The sequence below is a fragment of the Lutzomyia longipalpis genome, chromosome 2 (assembly GCF_024334085.1).
Source record: "Lutzomyia longipalpis isolate SR_M1_2022 chromosome 2, ASM2433408v1".
Lineage (NCBI taxonomy): Eukaryota > Metazoa > Arthropoda > Insecta > Diptera > Psychodidae > Lutzomyia > Lutzomyia longipalpis.
Window position 1 is genome coordinate 11,429,701 of NC_074708.1, and position 17,555 is coordinate 11,447,255.

The 17,555-nt window shown below is 33.6% G+C and overlaps 1 protein-coding gene across 2 annotated transcripts in view; it reads left to right on the forward strand.

The window, feature by feature from the left end:
- Positions 1–6,575, forward strand: part of LOC129790647 (kinesin-like protein KIF21A) — a 47,898-nt gene extending 41,323 nt beyond the window's left edge. Inside the window, exon 14 of one of the 2 annotated variants that reach the window (XM_055828252.1) lies at positions 3,688–6,575. In XM_055828252.1, the coding sequence (XP_055684227.1) occupies positions 3,688–3,757 (70 nt within the window). In that variant the 3' untranslated portion in view covers positions 3,758–6,575. Of the gene's footprint in view, positions 1–627; positions 807–3,687 lie in introns of those variants that run through there. The other variant, XM_055828253.1, reaches the window with a different exon arrangement.
- Positions 6,576–17,555: the final 10,980 nt, after the last annotated feature.

A 17,555-nucleotide genomic window follows, 5' to 3' on the forward strand; every position in this document is an offset into this window, starting at 1 on the left:
TCTCTCCCACGGTTTCAATTTATCCATCCTGATTTATAATATAATTTTTGTTTGATTTTCTCCGCGTTTTTTCCTCCGGATTCCACCTTCCCGCAGCGAATGTGTCGTGTTTTTTTATTTATTTATTTATTTTTTTTTTTGATTTTTCTGCAAGGAAAATGCATTTTTCTCTTTCTTGTTTTGTTTAATCTTCTTATTAAAAAAAAAATAGGGTGTTTATTAATTATTTCTCAAGGTTTGTTTTTGGTATTTGCATGGTTTTTTGTATTGTTAAAATGGGATTCAAACAGTTTGTTCCAAAAGTTTGTGACGAATTTTTGTTTTTACAATATTTTTTAAAGAATTTTAAATGAATAAATTCAAATTTTAAAAGATTTTAAAAGAAAAATGAAATTTGTAAAATAAAATCGTCGCAAACTTTTCATTGAAATAGGATTGAATTAGATTCTTAATTCTAGAAAAGTTTGAGAAACTTTTTAAATAAAAAAAAAACTCATTAATTTTTTTTTAAATAGGTTAGTAAAAGTCACAAAGAATTTTTTCATTGAATGTGTTTTTGAGCGATGGAATTTTTTTAAAATTGGTTTTTCCCTTTCTTTTTTCTTTTCTTCTCTCTCTCTAACGCAGTTCTGGTGAAGTTCGAATTTGGCGTTTTTCACCATCGGATTTCGTCAATTTAACCACATCTGCCAACTAAATACCAATTATATTAAGAAATAATCTATATATTACCTACTCTTAATACATAGACATATTGTGACAAAGAAATTAAGATAATAATCACGCTGAAACCAACAGAATGCCAACAATTTTGCAGATTTTGTTGAGGGGAAAATTGTGTGGAGAAAGAGTTTTGGATTTTCCCTGGAGTACCATCAGAGCTTTCTGTTGCTCCATCTAATTGCCCATCATGGGGTATTTTTTCCCTTTGCTTTTGGCTTCTTTTTGTCTTTTTCTGTGATGTTTTGTTATTTTTTTCAATGCAAAAGCTTTACGCGTGTGCTTTTCACCTCACACTGACCACTTGCTTTACTTCCTCCTCACTGTCCACGTGAACTTTTTTCTTCAATTTTTTTGAGGTAATTTCACACACAAAAAACGTCAACATCTTCACACAGAGAATGAATGATGAGAAGAAAGATTTTCATGGTTGTTCATTTATTATTTAAACATTTTTCTTGACATTTTTGTTTATTTAATATTTTCTTCCTTTTTGAAGCATATTTTCTCTCTGTTCTCGTTTCTTTTTTTTTCTCCTCTCCCAAAGGTCATGGGCACGATTTATAATTTGGATCACATTCACAATTTGGCTTATGAAAGCAATTGGTCTCTTTGTATGTCCATGCTGTCAGTGCTGTTGCTCAGAATGTTTATTATGATCAAAGAGATTTCAATTTTATTTGCTAACCTATAGCACAAAAAGAACCGCATTGTAAGCAAAAGATTTTATATATTCGAAACTTTTTCCTCGAGCTTCTATCGAGGCTGTGAGCTTTACGCACAAAAAAAAACTGGGAGGGCATGGCAAAAGAAAGGAGGAGAGGATACATTACGCAGGGATAATTGAAAAAGATGACATCAAATTTACGAATTATTTACTAACTGACGATACAAACATAGAAAAAGAAAAAGAGATCAACGATTCGAGGAAAAATTGAGCAGAAAAAAAACTTGCGTTAGTAGAGAGAAAGAAATTGGGTGAAAAATGTCACTAAAAGTGAAAAAAAGAGGTGTAAGTCTCCCCTTATTTTCTTCTTTTATATCCTATTTGTTGTTGCTATATATACATTATACTTTCTCAATAAGCTAATTCACATTCAAAGTCAATTCACATCGCTTTAATCTACTCAATTTGATCTTATTTGGTGTTTCTCATGCTAACAATTTGACATTCAAGTGATATTAACTGATACCAATCAGCTCTCTCTTGCTCTGTGTGGAAGAGGGTTGACTTTTTTTTTGGGTGCTTTCACTCACTTTTCGTCTCTATGCGTTGTGTTTTGTGTATTAGCAATACCTAAAAGGCTGAAGGGGCTATTTAAGTCAAATTTCGAAGAGTTTTCAATGCAATTTAATGGAAGTTATTAATTTGGGGGAAATTTTAATAAAACAAGAATTTCTCAAGAGAATTTTTGATCATGTTTTTAGGGAAAAGGGTTTTTGGATAAGGCCCAAAATAAAGGAAAAAAGTAGATTTTTTTCTTTTTAAACCAGGATTTGGCACGAATTGACTTGAATAGCTTCAATCGTCCTTTCTTCTGTCTTCAATTTCTCATTCAGACATCAATTAAGAAGGAAAAAGAATTTTTATTTTGGTTCTTAGAGGTCTTTTCATGGCTTAGAATTAATTTGTGCCAAAAGCTTTTCATTTAATATTAAAATCATTTCCACTCTGATTTTATGTAATGGATTAAAAGGATAGAAATTATCAAACAAAAATACCTTTTTCCTCTCTTTTAATCAGTTAAATATTCTCTGTTTGTTCATTTTCAAAAACATTCTCTGGTTATTTTTCTCCTTTTTGCGCGATTTGTGGTTTATTTTATTATTATTTAGTTTGCAACATACTTTTTTTTTTTTTTTTTTTCATAAAAAGCAAAACGTTTTTCATCATCAACGAATTTTCAACATTTGTTGGGGACATATGCAACGGAAGGTGATAACTGTGAGAATTTTCTGTGTGTGTGATAATTAAGGTGAAAGAGTGGGTGAGATTCTGTGGTTGATGCCATTCGGGAAAGGTATACAGGCAGAGAGACTTCTCTCATTTAGTGGTTTTAATGCAATTTAGCGTAGAGGTTATACATAAATATTTCTCTCTGGGATATGTTGCATTTTCACGTCATTTTCATTATCATTATAAACTAATTTATCTTACGTGATTTTGCAGTGAATTAAAATTTAGAAAATAGAGAGGCTGTTTGAAAAGCTTTATAAAAGCTCATTTTAACCATTTTAGCATATTGCAGAGCTTTAAAATATTTTGCAAAGTTTATTTTTATGGTTAATTTTGATAAATTCATAATAATTGCTTTAGTGTTAAATAGGAAGATAATAATTTTACTTTTTTGACTTTAAGTTGATATAAATGACACAAAAACTCTTTTTTTTTTCACAAAAATCGAATGATTTCGGTTAAAGAGTTTTTAGAACTTTCCATGAGAAATTTTACGAATATTGGTTGAGAAATGACTTTCTAAACGATTTTGAAATCCGTTTTTTGGTGAGAGTTTCATAAAATTTCCCAAGCTTATTCCGTTTAAGAAGAAGAAAATTCAGAAGAGTAAATAGTAATTTAACAGCTTTATCACACCATAGTTTCTGAACCTCTTTCGCATGAGAAATAATGAGAGAAAGCAGCATATTGTCTCATTTATTCTCACAGGAAGCTATCCTCCAGCCTAAAAAATCAACCCTTAATTCAGGACGAACTAAATTCTCACCCACACAGAATGAATCATCTTGTTGTTTCGTTATCCATGCTCTGTGGTTTATGTTGTGAACCCGTCTTTGTTTACGCGCTAAAAAAAATTCTTTAAAAAAATTGCACTAAAATAAAAAAAATTAGTTTAAAAAGAAATTTACGTTTATGTTCGCTTCTATTATTTGTTTTTCTTTTTTTCTTTTCTCCCATCACCTTTCACGCACGATTTATGATGACAAAAACAATTTGAAAATCACATATAGTGACGGAAAAGTCCGTCTTTGGCGTCTTTCATCCACTGCAAAGAGATTTCGGGCGGACAATGGGAGATGACAGCAAATTCCCAAGCATCCGAAATCCTTCCTACGGCAGCCAAGCATAAAATTATCTGGTGGCACAACATCAAATCAACAAGCGTCCAGGAGAATTGTACCGGTGAGGCCTAAAATAATCTCAAGTCAAAATGCAGGAAATCAATATATGAGCAATTATGCGAGTTTTAGAATTTTGCCTTCATAGATAACAAAAAAAAAATTGGATAGAGAAATAATATTATAATATGAAAATAATGTGTTTCTGAGAAACGTATTTGTGAGGATAATTCGTAGGATTTTCAATATTATAACCAAGTAAAAGAAAAACCCAACAATTATGATATTTGAAAGGAGTTTACAGTGAAGAGATATGAGAAAAATAATTTTTAAAACTTTTAGTAATTTCAATAAAATTTAAAACTTTCTTTTAAAAACAAAGCCATTAATATTGCCCCTGATCTTATGTTTAGGAAAATTAGTCTTTTGCTTAGGAATTATTCCATTTTACACAAGAAAATATTTTCTTTTTTTTTCTAAAGAACGTTTCTTCTGATCAAAAATAGAACACTTTCCTGATCAAAAGACCAATTTTTTGTCCAAAATAAAATTAATGCCGAGAGAACTTGAAAGGTATAGCAAAGCAATAAAAGCTCTCTGTGGAAAAATCAACAGAAAAGGTGCAATTTTGCTTGATGAAGAAACGCGAAGAAGGAAAAGGAAAACTTTCAAAATTGGCCATCATTTTTTTTTCTCCGTAGTATGGCAATTAATTAATAACAATTAAAATTAAATGAAAACTTCGCCGTTTCTCATTGCAAAGTAAAAAAAAATGTGGGTGGGTTTTAAATTTAAATTATCATCCGTGGAAGTTACTTTTTCTCTCGGTATACACATTACACCAAAAAAGAGGGATGTTTTGTGTGAAAATTTATAACAGATATTTCATTATATGAACACTCGGCGGGCAGAAAAGGATTCAAGAGTGGCAAAATTTTCATACATTCGCCTCAACAACTTGATAACCAGGAGGAAAGTTTTTCCTCGAGAGAGAGTGAGAAATGCCAAAAATACTCAAAATATAAATGCACATTGTTTTGATTCATGAATAAATTATATTTTATGACCATTTAAAATAAATTTTGAAAGTACCTTCTCATGAAAAACTCTTCTTTTTACCACAAAATTTGTTTCTCATCGGATACAAGAAGTTTTGTGTTTGTCAATGAGCCAAAGTTGAAGGTTTGATAAAAAAAACGACGGATATTGAGAAAGTTTCAATTTAGTAAAAATTATTTTACATTTTCGTACGAAAAGTATTTTAAAAAAAACTGGTATTAAATGTGTAGGGATTTACTTGATGTCCCATGTAGGATTTGAGAGAATTTGAAAAGGATTAAAAAAAAATCGATTTTATTGAATTAGGCAAATCCTTTAATTAAAAATACGAATTCAGCAAAAAAATTAGAGGAAGGACTCGTTAGGATGTTTTCAGTGAGCGCAACGAGACTATATAATCCATTAAAAAAACTTTTTACAAGAGCTCAACCAGAAGAAGAATCAAGCGTGTAAAAAAAAAACAAGTCCTAAAATTGAAAATTTTGGAGTTTATCAATAATTGAAATTAATATTTCTTGCCACTGAATAAACTCCAGATTAACAGAAAAAAATATAATTTTTTAGAACTAAAAATTCAATTTATTGAACAAAAGATAAGTAGGTATTAAAAAGAAAGGTTAAAGGAATCAAAATTTATTTTTTTTGTAGTTCTTTTAAAAATAAAAAATATTTAAATACAGTGCCGAGAAAAAGATAGTTTTGGCCAGCCTGTAAAAAAAAGCTTTCTTTAGTAAAAGAGGTTTAGGCCTAAAAAACATAAAAAATATTTTATTATCAGGATAGATTCAATAAAAAAAAAAACAGAAAAAAAGAACATTTCAAGTTTCATTCTCTTATTATTAGCTAGATTTTTTCAAACTATTTTCTGATTTCTTTCAATAAAAATTTAAAGGGAAATCATCTTTCATATGAAACCCGAGATAATTTAAAAAAAAAACTTAAAACTTTTAAAATGTATTAAAAAATATTTAATACTTAAAGAATTCTATGGCACTGTATTTAAATAAAAAAAAACGAAGATTTTCCTAAAAAAAATCCATTTTAGAAGAAAAATTAAATTTTATTCGCGAATAAAAAATTAAAACTAAGTTGGGCCCAATATGTCAGAGACAATATTAAAAAAAAAATAAAAAAGGATGTGAAGATAATTAGAATAAAATTAATTAAACAATGATGTACTTAAGGTGTGGATAAAAAACATTTTCTTTCCTATTTAGTAGATTTTCTTTTTAACAAAACAAGAGGCTGTATTATTTTCCAGTTAACACAATTTTTTTTTAGTAAAAGTATTACCGTAAATTAGAAGTATTTAAATTTAAATTAATTTTTGTATTATTTTTAAATTATTCTTAATAAGACTTGACAAATTTCTCTTCTGCTACGGCGGAGAAGAATAATTTAAAAACAATTTGTAAAAAAAATGAGCTCAAAAGTTTAATGAAGTTAATTAAGAATTTATTTTTTAATTTATATAATATTTCATTTAACATTCTTCTACAATTTAATTTTCATTTAAAACATTAAATGAGTGATAAATGAGAAAATGCAACTTTGTGTTTTTGGTGCAGCAAAAGTTAAAAAAATATGAAAATTATATAAACTTTAATGCTGTAGAATGTAATGAATTTAATTATATAATAATATATATTTATCAAATTTAATATGTAAAGCAGATTAAGGAGAATGAATTAAATAAATTCCATGCATTCTCTTGTGCAGTATATTTTGGCTTTTTGCATTGTGGCTCAACGTGCGGGGGTGTTTTGGTGGGGGGTTTGAATGGAATTGTGCGCATTTTCTTGCAAATAGAGTGAGGGCAGAGCCGTGGGGAGGTGAGTTTCGCAAATTCAACGAAGGTGCCAAGGAGAGAGAGATAAGAAGAGCGGGTAAATAATCCATTCTTCTTCCACCTTTGCCACCATTTTGAGGTCTTTTGTACGCTGCGGGGTGTAATCAAGCTGTTCTCCATACTTTCCACCACCCTCACTTGGCAGCAGCAGCAGGGGGAGGGTGCGGTGCATTTCACATAATTTCCACTTATGCAGACACTCCACAGCCACCCCCTCGTACCCTAAAGGAGGCGCATATGAAATACACGATGGTCAGTTTAAATCGTGATTCTTATCTACACTTTACTCACAATTAACATGTCAGATTGTAAACACGATACGATTCTGACATACACAATCCATTCATTTCACATCCCACCCCCATCCGTTCGGCCTCCTGTTCCTGCACCTCCTCCACACGGCGCTGTATGAAGGTGTATTTATTCAAGTTGCTCCCACACCCCAAATCCCAGACAATCCTCCTCCCTCATGGATTGTCTATACATCGCATGGGTCGCCGCTGAGAGTGGGCTTCCGATATGCATATGCCATTGTCCATAGATGGACGATTCACCGCAGTTGATCAAATGAAAAACTCACACAAAAAAAATATCAAAGAGAATAAAAAGGGATTTTTTGTGAGCTTTTCCGTGTGGTGGCTCTCTCAGCGATGGAGGAGATATCGATGAATTTTTACAATGAAATTTTTAATCGGTCCCTCCATCCAATAAAAACGTGGTAGGTATTGTGAAAAATCCAGGAAATGTTTTTATTTCAATATTCACAGGGAGATTATTCTCTTTCTTCCAACAATTAAGTACTCTTAAATGTATAAATCTCATTAATCTTGCAGATTATTGAAAAGAAATGGAAATAAGAAATGCAAAGAATGTTCTTAATGAACCCCAAAGAGGTTGAATAAAAATTAATTAAATTGATGAAATTAACTCATAGGGTAGAGGAGGGTAGAACTGCAGTATTTTCTGGGAATTGGAAGCTTGAGAGGGTGCAAAAAGGATTAATTTTCTGTACGATGGCTTGGTGTGAATTTGTGCAAACTTAAGTTTTGAGCTTTTTTGTCCTGTTTTAACCCTTTTAGGTCTGCGATCAATCTAGCGAGTTGATTGAACTAAAACTAATTTTTATGGGTTCCTTTGAGCTCAAATAAGATATTTTTGGCAAAAAATCTCAACTCACAAATTTACGGTTTTTCGTCCTTCCTGATCCTGTGAGTCCACGGGGATGTTCAGCTGTGGTCATAAAATGATCAGGGATTGTAAAGACATAGTCTTGTACTGATTTGGACTCAATATTCATAAAATAACTATACAAAATAGAACATTTTCAAACTCGAGCCTTTGGGTCGGCGTATGACCCAATGAACCTTAAAGGGTTAAAGTCAATTTTAAAAATAAAAATGGTGTCTAAGTAGGGGAACGTGGGTTAATTCAGAGCATTAAATGGGCTTAAACATGTTTCTAAAATTTAGGAATATTCATTTGGATTCAATACAATTTTTTCCAGTTTAAAAAAAGCCTTTGCAGGTTCGAATTGGGCCATGTTGTCCTATTTGAAATTGGACGCTTCACTACTACTTAGTTCTGAAATTTTCGAAAATTTTCGCTTTTCTTCTACAATTCAATCCCCTTCCCCTCCTATAGTGACCCAAGAAAAAAAACTAAAACTTTCGACGCAGATAAATCACGAATTAATATTTCTCAATGACAGAGACAGAGAGAAAAACTTCACGTGGGCATGAGGAGGAGAGGAGCCCCGTGAAAGTCGAGACAGGGTGGGGAATTGAAAGAAAAAGGATTGGAATTGTGAGTGTCTCACTTTATCTAAAAAGTTAACGATGAACTTTTGAAGTTTATATGATCCGGCAAGAAATATATAATACGAAATGGAGCGCACATCCCACCAATCTCTCATGCACGACGTGATTTGCAGCACGAATAAATGGGAAGGGATTCCCTTTGCTTCTTCGCCCCCTCAAAGTTATCTCATGTGAATAAGAAGAAAGTGGAAAAAAGAATATTTTTCTGTTTGTATTTTCATATTTTCAGGTAAATTCACATATTTTTTTTTTTAAATTTACAGATTGTTTTTTAAATGTAACTTTTCTCAAGTTAAAAATCATTTAAAATTTTTTTTTAAATAGTTGTAATTAAAAGGAGCTTATTCAAGTTTATATGGGTGTGTACCTCAGTAACTCTTTCACGTTTTTAGGGTCAAATGTAGACTTCAACGTGAAACATTTTATTTTCCGAAATTTTTATTAACTTAATTGTTTTTCCTTGTTATAAATACATTGCAAAAGAAGCCAAAGAAAACGTTTTGTCTTCTTTTTTTGTAACATTTTTTTTAAAGAGAAATCTTCAATGAATTTATAGAGTTCTGGAAATCTTTTTTTCGATTTTTGAGTTAAATTAAAAATTATTTAAAACTGCAAATTCTGGGCGAATAAAGTAAAATAAAAAATGAAATGAAGTTCCTTCTCAGTTTGTATAAGGCATGGTAACTTTTGGAGTTTAAAAATTAGTTAGAAGACAAGACTATTATACATGACTGAGAGACAAATGAATAAATGACCTATAGAATTTTTAGAATTTCCTATTTCGAAGAAAGAAAAAAATTATCATTGAATAAATATTTCAATTTTTAACACTTTGGGAAATTCTTTTTATGTACAGCCTATTCCATAGTTATTTGGCTATTCTTTTAGAAAGTCAATTACCTTAGAACAGTGAACAGAACATAGCCCATGGTGAGATTAGCAAACATTTGCCCAGGGGCCTGGACAAACTACTACCTTAGTAGGTAAAATATACATAGTTTGATTGAGATCTATTGATCTCTAAATACGTTAAATTTTCATTCAATAGCTTTTCATGGAATCCTATCATACCTCCCCTCCCTTCTCCACTGTTCCCCTGCCCATTGATAAATCCTCCCGGTTATGGAGGGGTGTGGGGTGAAGGGGTGAAGGGGTGAAGGGGATGAAGTGAAAAACCCATCAAATCGTTTTGGGAATTTGTGGGCTGAATAGTGCGACAACGGGGTTGCAGCAGGGGGTGCAGTGTGGCGCACAGAGAGAAAATTCTAATCAGAGAGAAAAGTTTTGCAGAATCTGTGTCGCTTCAGCGAATCCATCTGGTTTGAACGGGCACCTTCCGATTGCGGGGTTTGGATTATGAAAAGAGGGGGTTTTGTGGAGGATAAAATGTGAATAGAAAATGTCTCTATAATGTTTGGTTCCTGCCGATAGTCAAACTCATGGTTGGGAATTTTTGGGGAGGTGATTTGGAGGCGCATTCAAAATACTCCCGTCATTGCTGCAAGGCCACATTTGCTGCAGCATTCACACACCATCATGGCGCCTAAGTTAGGTGATCTGTGAGGGGGGAATACAGGTGGGAATCCTCCACGTGAAATGGCGCAAATAGGGGGGATGGAGTATGGGTTTTATGTGATGATGAGGGTCCAAATGCCCAAAGCCAAAGAGTCCAGATGGATGATGGCACCCCATAATCCTCTTGTTTAATAGATATGTGCTCCCAATCACACAGAGAAGAACGATTGGGTGCTCATTCAGCCGTTAATATTGATAAATGAGAATTATTTCTTTTGTCAAAGTCCTCACAGACAAAATTTGCACTATGACACCATAGAGGTTGCACAGCACCAGGCCAATCCATGCCAACATCCCCCCGTAGTATCCTCATTGTCCGAATACTTTCTTCATGGGGTTTGGGGGGTGTGATGCGGTGCAACAGCAGAAACGGAGAAAGGCGATTTGTGGAGTTTTCAATTCATTCTGCTGGGGATCCTCCGAATTTGCTTTGCCTGCTGGAAAATTCCCACGAGAGACTTTTCACTGGTAAAGTGAGGAATTCCCATCCCAATTTGAATGCCGCATTGTTCCCTGAGAGCGATGAAGGTGTCAAAACGGACAGCGATACCTCTTTGAAACTTTGATTACTTTTGTCGTTTGACCAATTTATCCGCATATATAGCATGGGGTGGAAAACCCGATCGGTTGCATCACAATGAGTGCGACGAGAAGGGAAAATAAGAAATGTCTGTCTAAGAGACAGAAAATAAGAGAGAGAAAAAATTGAAGAAAATGCCAAATAAATGCATTTAAAGATTTAGATTGATTATTTGGAATTGCAAAAAGTATGTGATTGAATATAACTTATTTTCTTTGAAATTTTATTCCAGGAAAAGAGGAAGAAAATTTATATTTAGTATTGGGGTAGAATTTCCGTGGAATTGAGATCAATAAATAAAGGAAAAGCTGAATTGTGATATTTTGATTATTTTAATTCAGTCATCAAGTATTGAAAAACTTTTGATTGTTCAATATTTTTCCGGATTTAAATCGGGAAAAAAGAAAGAATAAATCTAGAAAAAAATCAATACATAGTTTTTTTTTAAGAAATTAGCTGAAAAATTGTGGAAAATTAGGGTCAGACAGAATGTGTATTATGAGGGGAAACCCTTAAATTAATTTTCTTTTGATTTTTTTTTAGCTCTATCTTGAGATCTGTATTTCTATTTTTAGAATAAAATTTTAATATGTTATAAATATATTTTTTTTAAATATGAATGAGTGAAACAGGTTAATTGAAAAAATCTTTTAAATAAAATTTGTACAATTTTTTCAAATAATTTTTTTTTCATTTTTCTTTGGGAGAATAAATACGAATTATTAATATAAATTATTAAATGTAGAATAGTTTATTTAATTGGGTATAGAGGTTGATGGTACATGAGGTGATTTTCTTTCGTCACAAGATTTTCACGGCTTCTATTTGCACTTGTCTGCTCTCTCTCTCTGATGTTCGTACGTACTCTACTTTGATTTTGATTTCAAATTCTTATATTCCCACATAAATACAAATTAATTAACTGATTATCCTAAAATCATCTCTTAATTCGTTTTATTTGAAAACGAAAAAATTGAATTAAATCACAAAGAATAATAGTTCAAATGTCTACTTTTCCCCAACGAAACGAAAAAGTTCTTTTGGGCTGAAAGGGGTTGTGAGCGATGTGTGTGGGTGAGGAGAACATATTCTTCGATAATGAAGTTTTGGGTCCCAACCATAACTCCTGTGTACCACGTCTGTTGATCACTCCGCATCGTGCTGATGGATGCGGGATAGGAGAGAGAGAGAGAGAGAGATGCACGGGAGGACACAAGGAGCGTTAATCAATTTTCCATTAACAAATTTGATTAGAAGAAGAAAAACCCCTGAATGTCGTCGTCTTCCGTAAATTAAATTGTAATTGATTTCGTGACTGAAACAATCACGATAGAGTTTAATCTCGATATTGAATTGCCATGGGTTGCAGGATGGATCCCGTGTGTGTGCACTACGATACATTGTTGTTGCATTGGGCGGCGGGGGAGGTTGTTGCGGAAGTAGATGGGAAAAGTGCACTGTGTGGTGGAATTTACCTTTACACAACGACGGGTATTTCATCGATGAAAATTTTGCACTCACACACATGTTGGAAAATTGCGTGGAAAAAGTGGAAATCTCGCAGTGTTGTCAATGACGCGTGGGTGAGGGAAAGAAGGGTTTTTCTTGACATGGGAAATCAAAGCCCCCCCCCCCATCCTTTTATTCACTTCCGTTCCTTATACGAGATTCCGTTGGGACAATAAAATCCACCCACATGGCTATTCCACCCCTTCTACATCCCTTCCCTCACACCCCTGCATCACCATCCGGGAGCGACAGATTTGTGTGATTGAATTTCCTGGCGTGTGGTTTTGTATCGTTTCCCTTTCGCGCCCACCCCCGCACAACAGGGTGCTCATCGCTCGACTCCCTGATCCGGAAAACCACTTCGTGCAATTTACTGTCGATCGATGGGATGTATTTCATTTTGGCGTTGACCTTGCAACTTTGACTTTGCCACTCGCATTAGAATTTCTCAACAGGGCACGAAGACGCTACCCCCCTCCTTAGATAATTTGCACCCACTATAACGGGTTAGAGCTTCTTCAGAGAGACCCATCCCTCAAACTATTTTAAAGAGGAACCCTCCTTTTGGTACAATTTATCGTTTGAGAGTTTTGTTTGCGCGCACATACAACATACAAACTATTTGTCTTGCAACTTTGAGCGTTCTGTCTTCAATTACAGCAGCAAGTTGTGGGTGCTGAAGTTGTTTATTAAGTTCCACCGAAGAAGCATGTTTTGTTATTACATACATACATAGGAGAAGAACCCGATGACATAACTTTCAGCCCCCATATTCAATAAATCAGTGCTACAACATCTATACGGTTAATTTAAATATTATCCCTTCTTCTATAAGAGAAGCATTTTCATGGAATTTTATCACCATAAAATGCGGAAAATTGTGAAAATTTTATGGTAATTGAGAAAATTAGTTTATTCAATTACATTTAATTGAATGGTTGACTTTAATCCAGATTTGCTAAAAAAAAAGGATGCCTGTCTGTTTGATTGTTTGTGGCAAATAAACCATATACTTCGGTCATATATCAAGTTTAATGTTAGTATAAGTAATTGAGTGAAAGATTTCATTCTTTGGTCATATTTAGAAGTCGATTTTTTGAGATCATGATATTAGATATCAAGATTTTAAATCAAAGATCAACTTTTTTGTACGACCCATTATTATATGTACATATTGATTAATTCGGCGAGAAGAAGAATTTTAAAACATCTCGCAAAGCTTCTCAAGCAGAATTTCAAGGATTTTAGTTGAGAATTGACTTTTCAAGACACTTTAACTATTAAATTCAGAATTAGCGAAAATTTCAAAGAATTACAGATAAAATTTTGGTTTAAAAATAATTTTTCCTTTAACCAAAGCTCTATGTCCAAATGCATATACATACATAGCTTAGGACTTTGATAAGGGGGAATACTAGAAAATTAAAGCTAAATTATTACCAGAATTAAGCCCTCAAATATAATGATGAGGTCTGAAAAAATAGGGAAGGAAATAGGAGCTAATTAACTCAGGTTGTGTTATGAATTTTCAGTATTTCTACAGAATTTCCAGAGGGCAAGTAAATTTTCTGTATCTATAATTTTTTAAGGACACTTCCTGTCACCCACTTTGCTCAATTGTGTTGAAATATTAGTTTTTGTGCATTTTCTGAACATTTTTCATAATTTTGAATAATTACAGAGGCTTAGATATCTTCAAGGAAACAACTGAACATTGTAAAGCATCGAAAATGAAACAATAATGAAGAATTCGATAGTAAAATATTTATGGAATTGAAAAGACGGGGTTTCGGTCATTATTGCGGCCTCATTATTTTTTTTTATTTAAAAAGCCTGTATAAAAACAAAAAAAAATAATCCAATAATCACCGAAAATCCGTCTTTTCAATTCATGAAAATAATTTCGAAATCCCCAAACAGATTTACTATTAGTTGGTGTTCCACTTCGTGGCCAACACCAAGTATTTCTTTAGTTGCGTGTGTTTCTAATACTTCATAATTCAACAAAAAAAGAAAAAGGTGACGTCATTGTTTGTATTTTTGTACAAATATTTGCCAATTTTTCCCAGTCGATCCCAGTGGAAAATTATTTATTAATTCATTTTTTAAACTTTACAAGTTTTTTTTTCATTGTGAAACGAATAAACTCATTAGTTATAATTCTTTAAATAAAAATTATTGAAAAAAATATAATAATTTTCTCTTTTTTTATTTAAAAAAGAAATTTACTTATCACGTAAAGATATAAACTTTAAATTTTCTACACATTTGAGCCCCTCTTTTACGTTGCCAGAGAGAGGAGTGCTTGTCAAAAGGGAAAATGTGATACCTACTCCGTGTGGTATAGTCCTATAGCGTCCTCATATCCTTGTCTGTGCAGATCATCCAAGTGGCAGTTGTGAGAGATGGTGAAGATGCGTTCTCGAGAGTCAGAAAGAACGCCACTCACAAGGCATTGTTCCACGTGGAATTGAACACGAGGAGCGACTCGATGACTGATGAATAGAAATTTGAATCCCGAATCAATCAAACGTGAAGTGAGCGATGGCTGAGGAGCGCTATGAATCCACCAGCGCGAATAGGTGGCTTGTGGGGGGTGGGGGTGGGGGTGGTATGAAACTTATCCTTCTTCATAGCTAAATTCATACAATAGAACCGACGAGATGCACCCCCAGAAGCTCCTCTGTGAGTCTTCTCCGGGGAAAGATGGCGAAGGTATTGTGGAAAATTGAAAAGTATGCGCTACTTGAGGATCCCAAGTGGGTGGATTTCTGTGTAGTGAGAGAGAGAGAGAGTGAATACGAGGGGGTGGATGGTAGCTTGGAGACCCGTCTTATGGAGAGGATAGAATTGCACGAGAATGTGCGGTAGATGAACAAAGGTTTTGGGTTTTTGTGAGCTTCAGCGTCTTTTCTCTCTGCTATTTGATGAATTCGTGCATACAAAAATATGATACAACATGCACACAAAAGTCTATCATCCCTGCAAAAAGAAGGAGTGCTCTACCTCTTTTATCAACACATCGCACACATTTTCCCCGGGAGAGGATTCCTTTTCTCATGATGCACCTCAAGGTTAGCCCACGCCTTTCCGCAACTCCGCTATATGTAGATTTTGTTTGAGAAGAATCATCATGATGCACAAAAAAGCTTCCAAGCAAATTATTTTAAGAACAAGAATTTTCCGAAGCTAATTTATCCTCTTAAAAAAGCTTATTTAATATACTCAAAATGTAGCAGCTACATCAGCTCAATTTATTCCAATCCTAATTGGGATTTTAAAGGAACTTATTGGAGGCATTGTTTGAGCCTCAACTCATATACCTTTTCATACATCGCGCCGCATAAAACGCAAGCCTACAGTTACTCTTTTTATGTCACAAAAAGACATTGTTACGTTCAAAAGAATGCACGTCTACCGGAGAACCATATAACAATGATGCAACATATGCAGTTGCAGACATATTTTTAGCTCTTTTAGTGGGTGACGCAGTGAATGGCTCCGTCGAAGGATAGGAGGGATGGAGGAGACTTGATTTAAAATGCACACAGAGGTCCTGAATTGAATGTCAGACGACAAGATGAATGTGCAAGAAAGTAAATTGCTTCGACACGACAGAGATGCAGCAATTTTCCTATAAATTTTTTTCCTCACAAGAATTTCTATTTTCCCCTCTTCTAATTTATCTACACAAAATCTAATGAAGTAGCGAAAATTTGATTCATTTCCCTGTTTTTTTTTCTTATAAAGTAGGAAAAATCTTTACTGATATCATCTTCATCGTCATATACGTAAAAATTCCGTGTCTTACGGTTGAAATAAAAAAAAACTATATATAGTGAGGAATTTAATATTTTTTCTAGCTGAAGAATTCGTCAGAAGAAAAATTCGCGACACGAGATAATATTACGGATTAATAATTCATAAGGTGGGATGGCTTTTTGCTTTCTTTTTGGCGGAGAATTTCCAAGGGAACGTGGAGGATTTTAATGATTTAAGGGGAATATGCGGGTAGCAGAGAGAGAGATTCGTCATCATTTCAATGGAGTGAAGAGGAAAATTACAATTGAAAATTCTTTTCGGTCATTTATCATTCTTTTTTCATAAACTACTTTTTTGTAAAAAAAAACCTTTCCCAAAGCTACCAAAAATATAGACGAAAATTTATTTAAAAGAGTTTTCCTTCATAGTATACATATATTTGTGCTTGGGGACATTGCTTAAGAAGCTTTCAAACCTTCTCCACAGATCAGAAGGAGTTTTAGTAAGGAAATTCATGTAAATGAGCTGAATATTCCTTCAAAGAATATGGAGAAACATCGTATTTAGCATCATTTCGAAAAGCTTTGTTGGAGTCTTTCCAGAGAAATTGTTTTGATTTCCAAAACGAAGAGAGAGGGAGAAAAAGCAAAAGAAACAACTTTAGCATATTTAACCTTTGTCAAATTGGAAAGCAAAATCGAACGGATACAGTGTGGATGCACCATCAAAATACCCCTTAAGGAGTTCTTGCGTAAATTCCTCTGTATCATCATTGAAATAGAGCTGCTGCATCATTTTGCCAGAAGGGATGATAGTGCAAAGAGAAATTTCCTTCTCATCCTTTTTCTTGTTTTCTCTCTCTCTCTCTAATACTTCACTACGCACCACGATGGAACCTTTGCAGAAGAAGAATGACGTTGGGTTGGTGAAGCAATTTTTCTAGAGGAAATTGCAATACTTGCTTGTCCATTTGCGCTTCATGTTCACCCCCCACATTCCCTCCCCTCTACCACACAACCACTTTCCCAGTGAACGCTTGCAGTAATACAGAAATCATGTTCAACAAATGTCTTATGAGAGAACTCCAACACAGACCCCCGATTGTTGCTTGCAATCCCACCCACCGTGACCTCTCTGCACAACCTGTTCATCACGAAAATGAGGGGAGGGTGGTTGAAATGACCCCAACCGGATGGAAAACACGTGGAGATTTTTTTGCACACGAAAAAGATATACTTTTAGCACCTGGACCAAAACAAAAAGGGTTCCCATGAAAGGGGTTGCATGAATTTAAATAAATGAAAATGGGAGAGTTCACCTGGGGGTTAAAGAGTTTTTTTGATTTTGCTTTTGAGATTTGTTTCGTGCCGACATTTAATTCAAAACCATGCAATAAAATTACCATAAGCAGAATTTGATGTTTTACAAATTATATTTGTTATTTTTAAGTTCTTTTTTTTTGTATTAATTAAAGAGCTTTTATGCTCACAAGGGCACATTATATTTTATCAAAAAAAAAGGATGTGGTTCATCATTTCAGGATAGTTTCTTAAAAATATAAAGACGAGCTTTAAGAAACTGAGTTTTACGAGAAATTAATTAAAGTTAT